The 14,323-nt window shown below is 51.6% G+C and overlaps 1 protein-coding gene across 5 annotated transcripts in view; it reads right to left on the bottom strand.

The window, feature by feature from the left end:
- The window catches only part of Psd2 (pleckstrin and Sec7 domain containing 2), a 45,588-nt gene that overhangs the window by 15,556 nt on the left and 15,709 nt on the right, over window positions 1–14,323 (bottom strand). For 4 of the 5 annotated variants that reach the window (XM_040758109.1, XM_040758107.1, XM_040758108.1 and 1 more), the window contains 4 exons: window positions 14,032–14,226; window positions 9,331–9,411; window positions 6,662–6,774; window positions 5,850–5,910 (listed from right to left, as the gene is read on the bottom strand). In XM_040758109.1, the coding sequence (XP_040614043.1) occupies window positions 5,850–5,910; window positions 6,662–6,774; window positions 9,331–9,411; window positions 14,032–14,226 (450 nt within the window). The remainder of the gene's footprint in view (window positions 1–5,849; window positions 5,911–6,661; window positions 6,775–9,330; window positions 9,412–14,031; window positions 14,227–14,323) is intronic. The other variant, XM_040758111.1, reaches the window with a different exon arrangement.

Here is a 14,323-nt window from a genome sequence, read left to right as displayed (position 1 = left end):
AGCCTTAAGTTCAAGCAGGAAGTTATTGGTTATTCCCATAACAGTTAAGTCACTATTGCACCAGTAAACACATCTTTCCAGGCCAGGCTTGTTATTGAGGCTTGTGGTATCTAAAGTTGGGATAAAACTGTTGATGGCTTATCTCCCCAAATAATGTGAAGAGCACCTTCCAGTATTGAGGCACCCATCCAACAGGGATAGAGCTTCCAGGTCAATGCAAGCTCGATTTCTCCATGTTCTGTGACTCAAGTGTGGGATTCTTCAGCTATAGGGTCCTACCGTCAAGTTCTGGAAGATAACCAAGAGCAACGGCATTAGCCTGTAACGTTTTGGGTGCCTATGGGGCACTCCTGACCAACAACTTGAAAAGAGGTAGCCAAGATCTGGCACTGGACTTACATTTTTAAAACTACACTCAATGTAGTGTGTACATGTGTGTGTGTGTGTGTGTGTGTGTGTGTGTGTGTGTGTGTGTGTGTTCCAGCACAAGCAAGGCAGAGGCAGGAGGACCATGAGTTCAAGACCATCCCAGGCTACATACTGAATTCCAAACCAGCCTGGGATACATGAGATCCTGTCTCAAAAAAAAATACTAAAATGCCAATATAATTAACCAAGGAAGCTGGGCACAGGGATCAAGCCTACATATAGTTGAAGCCAAGTCGGGGGACCCACAGTGAGCTTGAGACACTCTGAGCTACATGGTGAGTTCCAGACCCTGAACTGCAGCATGAGACCTGGTTCAGATAAAATTCAACCAAGGAGATGAAAGGTTTGCCTACTCAGAACTACAGAAGAGTTCTAAAACGAATTAAGAAGGTATAAATCCACAGGAAGATGTCCTTTGTTCATGGATTAAGAAGACTTTAGCATTGCTAAAATGGAAATTCTCCCCTAACAGACCTGAATACCTCAAGGTAATCTCCATCAAAATCTCTATGCTACACACACACACACACACACACACACACACACACACACTTCTTCAGAAATGCAAAGGCCGTTCCTTACATTTGTGTGGAATTGCAAGAGATCACCCACTCACTCAGTCTTGAACACAGAATAGACTTCACCTATCAAACTTTCCAACTGAGAACTTACTGGAACGCCACAGTCGGGAAAGCACCGGGAACTCACATAAGAACAGAGCCACAAATGAATCAAAGTAAAGTATAAATCAGGAAGCAAATCTATAATTTTTGTGTGAGATAAGGCTTCCTGTACCCCAGGTTGACTTCGAACTCTCTACATATACAAGGACGGCCTTGAACTTCTGATCCTCCTGACGCTACCTCCCAAGTGGTGGGATCCTAAGGTGTGTGTGATCACACCCAGTTTTGGGGATACTGGGCGTGGAACTGAGGGCCTCATGGATGCTAGACAAGTGCTCTACCAGCTGAGCTCCCCAGCCTCAAACCTATCATTTAAAATCAATCAATTTGCTGAAATGACAGACTATGGACATCCCCATGGAGGGCCTCACCCTCCCTGGGGAAATGAGGGGATAATGGGGAGGTTGGGGGGAGGGCACGGGAGGAGGGGAGGGAAAGGGAGAGGGACCTGGAACTGACTTGTGAAGCAACCTTGTTTCTAATCTAAATTTAAACTTAAAAATAAATAATAATAAAAAAAGAAAAATTAATTAATTAAATTAAATCAATCAATTTGCTGCTGTTTGAGGTAGTATGTATCGTAGTGGAGGTAGCCTCAAACTGGAGTCCTGCCTGCCTCTACCTCGGGAGTGTTGAGTACTGGCACATAACACCATGCTTACCAATAGGCTAGAGTGTAACAAGTCTTCCAAGACTGTTTGAATGAAAAAGAATCTTCTGCATAAATAATCCTGGGGCCAGAGGCCAAATGCAAATGAAGGGGGTTGAACCTGTATCTGGTTCTGTATTTCATTACTCAGAATAGAATTTAAAACTAAGCATGGGTTAGAGCTCAGTGGAAAAGTGCTCGCCTAGCCCTAAGTCCCATCCTCAGTGCTAAAGAAAAGAAAAATTCAAAACTAGGTAGAAGAGCTGAAACTCTCAGAAGAAATCAAGGCAAAACTTGGAACTGGCAATGGTTTCTTCTTTTTTTAATGCTTGTTTGTTTGACACAAGGTCTCACTATGTAACCCTAGCTGACCTAGAACTCAACAAACTGACTTCAAACTCCCAGAGGCACATCTGCCTCTGCCCCCCCCCCACCCCGAGGCACTTAGTCATGAAGACTGGTGAATCAAAAACCACAGCAGGGCTCCCACTAGCTCAGAGGTGGAGCACTCACCGGGCATGCGTAAGAGCCTGGGCTCAATCCACAGCACCAAAGTCAAACTGAAAAACTAAAGTGGTAGTTCACATCCACTAAGATATCAATAATATTTTCAAAACGGTAAGGAAAGCTAATGCTGTTGACAAATAGAACCCTTATGAACCGCTGGAGAGACAGGAAATATTTAGACAATGTGCCAGACCATTAAATATAAAAACATGTAATTCAGCAAGCCTACCTTGAACATACATCTGAAAGAAATGAGAAACTAGGGATCAGCAAGGTCACTCAGCAGGTGAAGGCACGTGCTGCCAAACCTGTTGATCTTAGCTTGATCCCTGGGAGACCCACATAGAGGACGAGGAGGACCAACTCCTGAAAGTCGACCTCTGACCTCCACATGTGCACAACACACATACTCGAGTGAGAGAGAGGGATGTTTTTTTTTAATATTAAAAAAAGAGAATTGAGGGAGGGGCCCCTAATCCCAGCACTTAGAAGGCAGAGGCAGGCATCTTAAATCTCTGCGAGTTTGAGGCCAGCCTGGTCTACACAGCAAGTTCCAGGCCAGCCAAGGCAACACAATGAAAGCCTGTCTCAACAACAAGAACAAAAATCGAGCACAGGCGTACAAACCAAAACCTGCACACCACAAATGTTTGCAACTCCGCATGCATACCCATGTTATGTCCTAGGTGACGTATCCATGCAATGAGACACTGTTTATCCCTAAACAAAAACAAAGTACTGACGCGTGCTGCAACATGAACGACCCTTGGGAGCAGCGTGTCAGGTGCCGTAAGCCAGACACAGAAGGTCAGGGGCTGTACGGTCGCACTCACAGGAAATGGCTGCAGCAGACAGATCGCATAGGTGGGAGGTGTGTCCGCATTACAGGGACTGGGGAGAGGTGAGGAGGTGTGACTGCTTTTGTGGCTCTGAGGACTAGTTCTGGCTGCATCCTGGGTTTTTAAGTGGTTAAAACAGTCGGCGCTTGCTGCTGTGTTTTTTTTTTTTTTACCACAGTGGAATTAATCAATGAGTGTACACAAGATTTCCACAACCCGGGATGCCTTTTTTGGCCTTACTGACATATGAGGACATCATAGTCACTCTAGAGAACACACTCCAAGTCAAACCCTTCACTAAAGTCCGTCTCTCTCTCTCTCTCTCTCTCTCTAGGCTAAAAAGCAAGACTGGCTAAGTTGCGGGGAGGAAAAAAATAAAAGAAGGCATACCAAAGTTTAAAGTAATATTGATAGACAGCCACTGGGTAAAAAGACATGTACGGGGGGACAGGGGACCCAGATAACAGCACAGTCCAAGAAGGTATGTGGTTGGGAACCCTGGACGTCCAGTGTCTCCTTTCCACTCCCGTTGTCATCAACGGGACCTCCCTGGGGCCCTGGAGTCTCTTCCCCACAGCCTCTGTCCCCTAGCAGGAAAAGGCCACAGCTTGTCACATCTCATGACTGTAACCCTGGCTCCCTCATGCCAGGGCAACCATCTCCCTACCCACATCCTTGCCCAGAGTAGAGACTGGCTGGGATTGGGTGCTAGGCAAGAGACACTCGGTGGTCCCTTTTGACCCAGGGCAGCCAGCCTTTTCCTGGAAGCCTGGCATGGCACTGAGGTAAGGACAATCCTAGCCTGTTTTTATGGCTCACCTGGAAGGAAGCCTTAAAGACAGGTGTCAAATCCCCGCATCTCCCCCCCGGGGTCTTCCACCCACCGACAAGCTTCACTGCCGAGGTCTGACACCCTCGCACACACGCATGCAGGCAAAACACCAAAGCACATAAAATAAAATAATTTTTAAAAAGAAAGAAATTCACAGGCAGGGGTAACAAGGTGGGAAATAAATAGAGGCTGGGTGAGTTAAGAGGTTTGCTCCAGGCCACACAGCTGTGCTGTGGGCAAACACAGAGAAGCCTAACCCAGGTCCCTCCCCTCTGCTTGCTGAGCAAACGCTGCTTCAAGGGGCTTACTGCTCAGTGTCTGCAGCAGTGCGAAGGCCCCCATCCAACTGCCGCTCCCTCCTCAGCGGAGGGGCCCAGACCAGCTAAGGCCCACCATGCTGGGGGTCTCCCCACTGAGAGTGAGCAGTGTTGAGGGGTGACACCTGTGAACAGAGGAGGAAATCTCGGGGGAGGGGGGAGGGCTGGCTTGTGCAGGGTGCCCACCCCACTTCTGCTCAAGGGGAATACACGTCATATTCGCTCATGAGCCCACAAACCCAGCCGGCTACCCCTCCTCTCCCTCAGCCACCCCAGCTGCCACCAGCCTCAAGACTGTACTGACAGGCTGTCCATCACTCAGGTTTGTAAGAGTAGCAATGGACACCACTGGGCATGTGGGTTGTATCGTTCCCAGCAAAAAACCCTTGCCAGGGTCAGGTCCCGATATGTGACATAAATTGCTGCCTCTCTGTCCTCCCCGAGACCGCTGGAGGAAATCATCACCACCCCGAGAAGATGATGCAGGACCTGAGACACAGGGGGGGTGAGGGGAGTGACTGGCCCCGGGGCTCACATGACTACCCAGTGAAGGCAAAGAATGGGTTGTGAATCTTGTCTGCCCCAGATTTTTCTTACGGCCCCGTATCTCCTGGACTTTTTTTCTGGTTTACTCTAGACCGTGTTGTCACTGAGTTGTTAAACCTACCCAACTCCCAGGAGGGGCTCTGACCAGGCCTAGTGAGTGATGGCCAGATAGCGGTTGGGTGGGGTTGGGTGGGGCAGGTGGTGTGACAGGAGTGGGGGGGGGTGAACGGAGGCAGGTCTAAAGCACACGGCATGCACACTCTAACGGCAGCACTTACCACCTGAGGAAGGGAGGGCAGGGGCACCCAGAGCAGTGGCCAACAGAGGAAGGAAGAAGGAATTAGTGAGCGTGGGAAACCTGGAGGCAGCCTGGGGGGCAGGGCACCCCACACCTATTCTTCCGCTCGCTGGCCTGGCAAAAGTGGGGGGGGTGAGGGAAGAGGCCCCTGAAGAGTAACCTGACACTTGGTGGGCAAAGGCCAGCTGTCTGGGGCGTGACATCTCAGAGAGGCCACATCTGGGGTTTGAGGAGAGAGGTGGAAAAGCAGACGGCCTTCTGGCAGATAGATCAAGGCACGGGCTCCACCACAGATGCGTCCTTGACGGCGCGTCTACCTGCCTCGTCTTAGGACTCTCATGCGCCTCAGTGGTGGCGCACGCCTTTAATCCCAGCACTCGGGGAGGCAGAGGCAGGCGGATCTCTGTGAGTCTGAGGACAGCCTGGTCTACAGAGAGGGAGTTCCAGGACAGCCAGGGCTACATAGAGAGATCCTGCCTTGAAAATCAAAAAGAAAAATTCCCATGTGGGTCAACTGCTCTCACTGTTCTTAGGAGCCAGAACCCAAGCAGAACCAGTGGATAAAACCAGGACACGGTCAAATCTAGAAGCAAGCCAGCCACCTCCCAGGTCTGCTAGGAGAAAAATACTGCTCCTGATCAAGAGTTTCGGGAACAGGGATGGCTACAGGGTTGACCCTCAGTGACAGGGAGCCAGTAAGAACAGGGAGCCAGTGAGAGCGCGTGTCCCCTCGACAGCCCCCCCTACTCACGTGTCCGTGCAGGTCTGTATTGAGCAGCATCAGGGCGCAGGTGAGCGTGTGGATCCCATCTAAACAGAACACAACAGAGTCTCGGTGTGAGAGCCCACTCGTTCCCACCCAGGGCCTCCCACCTGCCAGCCTAGAGGCCACACAGATAAAGGAAACAAGACATCTGCCCCCAAGCTTTTCAGGGCTAATGCCTGGGTGATGCCCAACCACCCTGGCCACCCTGGGCAGGCTCTAGCCCAGATGTATGCCCCTTGCAGACAAAGTCACCTTGAACCTTAGACCTAGGAAAGGCTCTGAACCCCAAGCCATATCCCTACAACAACAACAAGAGACTTAGTCCCTCGGTTCCTACGACTCAGGTCCATCCATACGGCAAGTCCTGCCCCTGCAAGAGACCTGCATAGAACGCCCCCTCCCCTGCCAAGAGTCAGTATTGTGATGGGAGACACGGAACATGGACCGTGCTGAAGGACTTACAGGCACTGGGAGTAGAATGACCATTTGGGCTCTCCTGTCCAGCGCCAGGCCACCGGATATTCACTGGACATTTTCTTGCTTTGGTTTTTTTTTTTTTTGAGGCAGGGTCTCACACTCTAGCCCAGGCTGACCTCAAGCTTGAAATCGTCCTGACTCATCCTGCCAATCCCTGGGATTTCAGGAATGAGTCACCACACCCAACTGTATTCATCCAATCTTAGTCAACGCATATAGCCCACCTGGGCCTGCAGGACAGAGGTGGCAGGTGGGCCAGCATGGGAGAGGACCAGGACTCAGGCAGGAATGTGGGAGGTGGATCAGGGAGCGCTGTACCTTCTGACGTGCTGTCGTCCGGGTTACACTGGCAGTACCGGCGTGAGAAGTGGGTGAGGACTCGCTCTCGCTCCTGCGTCTCCCCCATCAGTGGGAAGGCCTTCAGGAAGGTTCTAGAATGCAATTCAAGGTTGCTGGGTGAATCTCAGAGCCCCCTGATTCAGCCTTCTCGCTGGAACAGAAGGCTTACTCCCCACACACAGGCACACATATGTACCCCAGCATCTGGGACTGGATACCCTCTGCAGGTCCAGGCGGATCCCCCCCCAAGATAGCCTCTGGATTCTAAGACCACAGAATTCCTTCTCCTCTCCCTCTCTCTCTCTCTCATTCCTGCAGCACCCTTCTGGAAGCAGGCAGGGGGTTGACTCTGAACAAGGCAGATGAGCACCCCAGAGCCTGTCCTGGAATGAATGCCCGACCCACACATCAGCACGATCTTCTTCAGTCTTTCCTAATCCCTGCTCGCCACCAGTTAAGCCCTAACCCTGACCCCTCCATCCTCATCCCCCACCCCAAGTCTGAGCTGCACCAAGTCTCTGCGATTTGTTCTTCATTTTTCTGGGGCGGAGAGTTGTTTGTTTTCGAGACAGTGTCTCTCTGCATAGCTCTAACTGTCCTGGAACTCTCTGTGTAGTCCAGGCTGGACTCCAACTCTGCCTCTCCAGTGCAGGGATTAAAGGCCTGTGCTGCCACGCCTGGCCTTCCTTTTGTCTTTATCTCAATTCCCTCCTCCTCTTCCTCCTTCTCTTCCCCCCCTAATCTACCCTCACCATGTGCTCAGGACACCTACCCCAGTCTCTCAGCTAGCACTCCACACTCGTTACATATCTGCCTTGTAGACACGCAGGCAACCTCAACTCACCGGACAGCCACTTAAAACCTTTCCCTGGCTCCCCAGAAGCCCCAGAGAAACATCCGCATCCTTCATATTACAGCCTTGGAGTTACAGACAATTCTGAGCCACCTTGTGGGTGCTTGGAACCGAAACCTGGGTCCTCTGGAAAAGCAGCCAGTGCTCTTAACCACTGAGTCAACTCTCCAGACCCCGATCCATTGTACTCCCTGAACTCCGGCCCCAGCCTTGCCAAATCCTGCCTCCAAGGGGCTCTTTACCAAGCCCCAAGCATCACACCTCCTCCCCCAAACACTCTTGCCTACCCCCGAGGCTCAGCCCCCCCACTGCCTATATGGCTCTATCTCTGCACCAGCTGCTTTCCACTCCATCTCTTCAGCAAGCTCGCACACCCATCTCTCCTGCATCCCCGGGCCTGTCCTCTGGATTAAAGGCTGCTAGCACGCTGCTACTACGGTGCTGCTTCACGCCCAGAGCTTTGTGTGGGAGACCCTCAGCCCAGCGCCCGGGGCCTCTGATGGCGAACCAGTCCCCACTTCCCACTGTCCCTCTCTCTCCCTGATCGCTCTCATTTGGATGCGATCCAAAGGCTCGGCTCATCAAGACAGATCTGCTTGGAGACAGAGCAATAGTCATCCCCCAACAGTGGCGGTGGCGGCGCGCTCCCTTCAGCTACAGGTGGAGCAAGAAGAGCCGCAGGCCAACGGCCTCAAGAGGAAGAGGACTGGACAGGGTGGGCTGACGTGTGACAGCCACCGTTTCCCTGGGTGCACTGCCAACAAGACCCATCGGATCCTTTCTTAGGGCTGGAAAAAAAAGCAAATCTGGGGTCTCTGAGCGTTTGTTAGCACACGGGCACACAGTTGCCAGACTCGGTGAAGTCAGGCAGAGAGCCTCCAGAAGCAGAGGGTCTGAACTGTGGTCCTCACTCTTCCTACTCATACAGAGCCAGGCCTCAGTAAGTTTTTAGTTGGCTTCGATGGTCCACTGAATGCAGCAAAACGGCACATATTCTAGAAGCCAACAGAAGGCATCCCAAATGAAACAGAGGGGAAAAGAAAAAAAAACTAATTTAAAAAAAAAAGTATAAGAGATGGGGGCTGGAGAGGTGGCTCAGAGGTTAAGAGCACTGGCTGTTTTTCTGGAGGTCCTGAGTTCAATTCCCAGTGACCACAAGGTGGCTCACAGTCATCTATAATGAGAACTGGTGCCCTCTTCTGGAAGGCAGGCAGAATACTAAATAAATAAATCTTTAAAAACATCATGATTTTTTTTTTAAGTATAAGAGACATCTATGGACACGGCCCTTAGCTCAGAGACATTACCCTCCCCTCCTCATCCTGGCCTAGCATCTTTCTGATGATGTCACTGGACTGCATCCACCCATCCCACCCCTCCTCCTCCCTAGGCCCTCCTCTTCCTCCCTAGGCCCTCCACCTCCTCCCCCCTCCTCCTCCCCCTTCTCCTCCTCCTCCTGTGGCCCAGGCACTGAAACAGCTACAGTCAAGTTCCGTTTACCATCAAAGTAGGCCAGGTCTATAAAGACCTATGGCATCTGGCAGGCAGGAAATGCCCCCATACGGGCAGGCCCTGCAAGCTGTGACTACACCCCCACCTCCATACCCTGCCAGCACCCGTCACATTAGCTGGCAGTCACTGAGCTGTTGGACAGCTGCTACCCATAGCGTCCCTTCCCCGAAGCTTTACCAGAGGGGCAAATGCCGTGCATCAAGTTATGACAGACCTGGAAAGACAACCCAAATGCGCTGTCCCACCAACCTGTGGGTACTGCCCCCACCCCAGCCCCACTAACCTGAGGGCTCTGTCCAACGTGAGGCCTGAGAAGTCGAAGAAACTGAGGTACTCCCCAGCGACCAGCCTGCTGAACTCATTGCTGCCAAGAAAGCATCGTGGGATGACAATTAGAAGCAGGACCCAAGGCCTGGGATGGCAGGTACTGGGGAGGTGGGCCCCACCCTTAACCACCTCGAAGATCTGCCCAGACCCTGAAATTGCCTCCCCCTCTAGTTACTCAGCTCAGACAGATCACCCTTGGTCTGGGGGATCAAGAGATGATGTCTCAGCCAGCTCAGATGGAGGGATTAGGGTGAGGTGATCGTGCCAAGCGTCCCCAGTAAAGGAGAGGATATGACATCACATCAAACCTCTAGGGGGGAGCAGCAAGAGGAGAGACAGGACAAGACCTCAGATCACATCACAGGAAGGACTAGGCAGGAAATGGCTAAAGGCCTTTTTTTGGGGGGAGGGACTTGGGGGGGTTGAGGCAGGGTTTCTCTGTGGCTTCGGAGCCTGTCCTGGAACTCTCTCGGTAAACCAGGCTGGTCTCGAACTCACAGAGATCCGCCTGCCTCTGCCTCCTGAGTGCTGGGATTAAAGGGGTGCACCACCAACGCCCGGTTGGCTGCAGACTTTAAAGCTAATACTGTACCTGCGGAGCTAGGAAAAAAAAAAAAAAAGGTGACCAAGATGAAAAAATTCAGGCTGCTGAGATCACCAAAAAAAGAAAAAGGAATGACTGATTTCCCCAACAGTGGAGCTGTCGGAGCTCAGAACAGGCACAGGGCTGGAACCCCTGGGAGAGGAACCTTGTAAGAGACAGCTTGGTGTTGTGAGACCTGAACCCTTGCGAGAACAAGGCGCAGGGAGTTCGGCAGGCGGCGTGGCAGCGTGCTTGCCTGTCACCTCTGCACTGCGAGGTGCAGGGATCGGCGCTTGAGCCCAACCAACCCCCCTACATAATGAAACTGTGTCTGAAAATAAATAAGCAAAACTTTTAAAGGTACAGATGGGCTGAGGGTATCCGCTCAGAGGGTCTGCCTACGACACGCAAAGCCCTGGGTTCAGTCCCCAGCACGGTAGGTGTCTAGGGGGGTCTCAGGAGTTCAAGGCCATCTTGAGCTTGAGGCCAGACCGGGTTGAATTGATTGCTCAAGGGTTAACAACAGCATTCACCGCTCTTCTAGAGGACCTGAGTCTGGTTCCCGGTACCTGTGTCTGGCATTGCACAACCTGTAATCCAGCCACAGAAGTTCTATTGCCCTCTTCTGGCTTCCTCAGGCGTCTGCACACATGTAGCATACAATCACACAGCACATAGCCGGGCAGTGGTGGCGCACGCCTTTAATCCCAGCACTCGGGAGGCAGAGGCAGGCGGATCTCTGTGAGTTCGAGGCCAGCCTGGTCTACAGAGCCAGTGCCAGGACAGGCTCCAAAGCTACACAGAGAAACCCTGTCTCGGAAAAAAATTTTTTTTAAATCACACAACGCACACAGAATATTTTCTTTTAATGTGCAAGCCCAGGGCAGAGCTCAGAAAGCAGCCCCATTAAGGTCTAGATCAAGGAAAGAGCTTGCGAAGGGGTCTGAGAACAGCAGAGGGGAAGAGTCTCCTGGAGGCCAAGAAGGAGCATGTTTCATGATGCCCGGGAGGAAGAATTTGGAGAGATTTCCTCCTGACTCTAATCAAGCCTCAAGCTTTCCTTCCCACCACAGGATCGTGGGAACTAGAGGAAGGTGTGAAATGACACCATATCATATCCAAAATACGGGAAATTCTTTGGGACAAATGTCTCTGTTCCTTCAGTACACGGCACTTTAAAAGACGGGCCTGGGAAGACGGTCTCAGTGTCAAAGCCTTGCAAACCTGGTGCCGTGGAACCGTCTTTGTACACTCTAAATATGTGTTGCTCTCCTTGTCAATAAAAAGCTGATTGACTGATTGCTAGGCAGGATTTGAGGGGCAAAGGGAATGCTGGGTGTCGGAAGAAGCAACATGGGAAGTTCATAGATGAGGTAAACGAGCCTCCAGGCAGCGCACAGATTAATAGAAATGAGTTAATCTAAGTTGTAAGAGCTGGCTAGAGAGAAGAAGCCTAAGCTATCAGCCAAGCCTTTATAATTAATAATAAGCCTCTGTCTGGTTACTTGGGAGTGGCTGCCAAGACACAGAGAAACTCCACCTACAGCCTGGGACCTGAGTTTGGATTCCTAGCACCCAGGTGATGGGGGGGGGATCCTTCTGTGTATATGTTGATAAACAAAGCACGCTCGTTACACCCAGGTAAAAAGCCAGCCTGGTGTCGTGGACATGTTCTCGTCACTGAGAACGAGAGGATCCCTGCAGACTGCCGGCCGGCCCACCTCGCCAGTCAGTGAGCTCCAGATTTAGTGAGAGACCCTGTCTCAAAACAGTGTGTGCAAAGCAACGGAGGAAGACACTGAAAATCAGCCTCTGGCCTCCACATGTGCGTTCACACATACATACAGATGTCATGCATGCACCACAGGGTGGGGGGAGATGAAAAAGAGAGAAAAGCAGCTGGTTGTATATTAAATGCCATTTGTGAAAAAGAATCATACTCTTGCCCTATGTTGAACACACCATTTTTTGGGGGGGGTGGGGTGGGGTGGTATGGAGGATTGAACCCAGGGCCTCATGCATATAAGGCAAGTACTCTATGCTGAGCTACAGCCAAGCCCTATTTTTATATCTTATATATTTCTGACAAGAGTCACTCTGTAGCCCAGGCAGGCCTTAAGCTTGCGACCCTCCTGCCTCAAGCTCCCCCCCCCAGTAGCTGGGATAACAAGCTTGCCCCCACCAGGCCTGACCAGATCAATGCTTTTGAGAGAACCAGAGAAAATGAAACACAACAAATGTTGGAGATGAGAAAATTTTGTTAACTGTCATAAGGTAATTATATTAAAGTTTTTCATATAGCCTAAGCACTTGTGAGTCAAATGATAGCGTGTACCAATATGCTATCCCCCGTACAAACCGGGGGAGAAGTTGTGGGACAACAGAGGAATGAATAACGGAACAACATCAGAGCTGAGAGCAGGGTGTGACAATACACACCTACACACCTATAATCCCAGCATTTTCGAGGTTGAGGCAGAGGAATTTGGTGACCAGCCTGGGTTGCATAGTGAGACCCCCAGAACCCTCTGAAGTTGCATAATGGACATATGAAAAGTTTGGTGTGTTGTTTATCTGTTTTGCGTATTCTCAAAAGGTTCATAATAAAAAAAACCTGAAATAGAAACAAGGGCTGGAGAGATGGTTCAGAGGTTAAGAGCACTGGCTGCTCTTCCAGAGGTCCTGAGTTCAATTCCCAGCAACCACATGGCAGCTCACAACCATCTCATAATGAGATCTGGTGCCCTCTGCTGGCATGCAGACATACATGGAGGCAGGATGTTGTGTTCATAATAAATAAATAAATCTAAAAAAAAAAAAAAGAAACAAGTGGTCCAGCTGTGTAGATACTGCTGAAGGTGGCATGGGGTAGCAGTGGCCTGCTTCCAATACCCTAAGGCCCTTGGCGCTTGGAAAAAGGGAAGTTTCGGAAGAGGGCACGGAATGGCAAGAACCCATCTGGGTGGGGCTAAGAAAAGAAAGGAAGGGGATAGAATCTACCTAGGGCAAAAGACATGAGAGCTAGAGATGAGGGGTTGGAAAGTCATGTCATTGTTATGTTTCCCCCCTCCCCGCCCTTTTTCAGATGGGAGGGGCGAGTTGCAGAAATTGCTGGAGGAGCCTGAAGAGGGCGCCATGGAAAGAATTGGTTCTCCCAAGTATGGAGATGCTCAGCCTGCCAGAGAAGTGTGTGAGTTGTGATTTTTTTCAGGAAGGGCTCCCGGGAACCCACTGCCCAAGGTACAAAAAAAAAGATTCAGAGGGTACAAAAAGGCCTCCTAAGACTTAAACCCCTCATCTAAGCCTGACCGAGCTCTGAAGATTTATCTGCCTTAGCCTTGTGAGTGGCACAGAAGGCTGGCCAGCTCTCCCCACCTCCAAGCCTTCCTGGGGTGATGGAGTTCCTGTGAATAGAGGGGCCAAGGCAAGGGTCACACTATGTTCATACATACTCAGACTATGTCAGCACACACACACACACACACACACACACACACACCAGGTCCCCAATCCTCACAACGTCTACCTCCCTAGTGTCCTTGGCACACAGTCTGAAGGTTATGCCCTGTGACTTTTGTGTGACCAGACCCTACAGGTGGTCCCAATAGACGGGTTGGTTTAATGAAGACGGACGCCATTATCTCCGGTTCCCCGGCATTTACCCCAGATCCCTCACAGGTTCTCCACTCCACCTGGCCCCGCTGGGCCTGTCAGGTTATCCTGTCCTCTCTACTGCCCTTCATGGCGCCATAACCGCATCTCCCATCCCGCCCCAGCCCTGAGGGAGCTGCCTGTCACCACCCACCCACCCCCCTTCCCTGACAGCAGCCACCTTCTCCCAAGAAGCCCAGAAAGGAAACAAGATTTAGGGCGAGGTCAAGAATGAGGACAGTGACAGGAGGAGGTATCCTCGAAGGCCTGGTGAGAGCTTGTGGCACCATCCACCACCCCTCCCGCCCCGCCCTGCCCCCCCCCATCGGAAAGAAGTCACCGATGCCCTTTTCTGCCCTTTCCCGGCTGGGGAAGACAGTGCGTTTGCTCTTCCTGGGACAGGCGCTGGGGAGACGCACTCACTTCTTGCCCAGCTGCCGGGCCACATCACAGCGCTGGAAGCCCTCGAGGTGGTAGAGGCGGCGGGCCAGTCGGCGAGCGGCCTCACTGACCCCCTGGCACCCATTGGCCAGTGGATCTGGGCCACCAGGCTCCAGCCCCTCGGAGCTGCTCAGCTCTGAGTCCGAGTCCGACAGGCCATCCTTGAGGCTGGTGTCACTGCAGATAGGAAGGGGGGGAATCAGAAGTCCTGTGGCTGGGAGGGATCCCAGGTCTCTGAAAACCCATGGTTGGGGGGGTTGGGAGGGTAAGAGGT

Source organism: Mesocricetus auratus, unplaced genomic scaffold (assembly GCF_017639785.1).
Source record: "Mesocricetus auratus isolate SY011 unplaced genomic scaffold, BCM_Maur_2.0 Super-Scaffold_100015, whole genome shotgun sequence".
NCBI classification, from domain to species: domain Eukaryota; kingdom Metazoa; phylum Chordata; class Mammalia; order Rodentia; family Cricetidae; genus Mesocricetus; species Mesocricetus auratus.
Note: the sequence above shows the minus strand (reverse complement) of the source record. Positions and strands in the feature narration are given on the sequence as shown.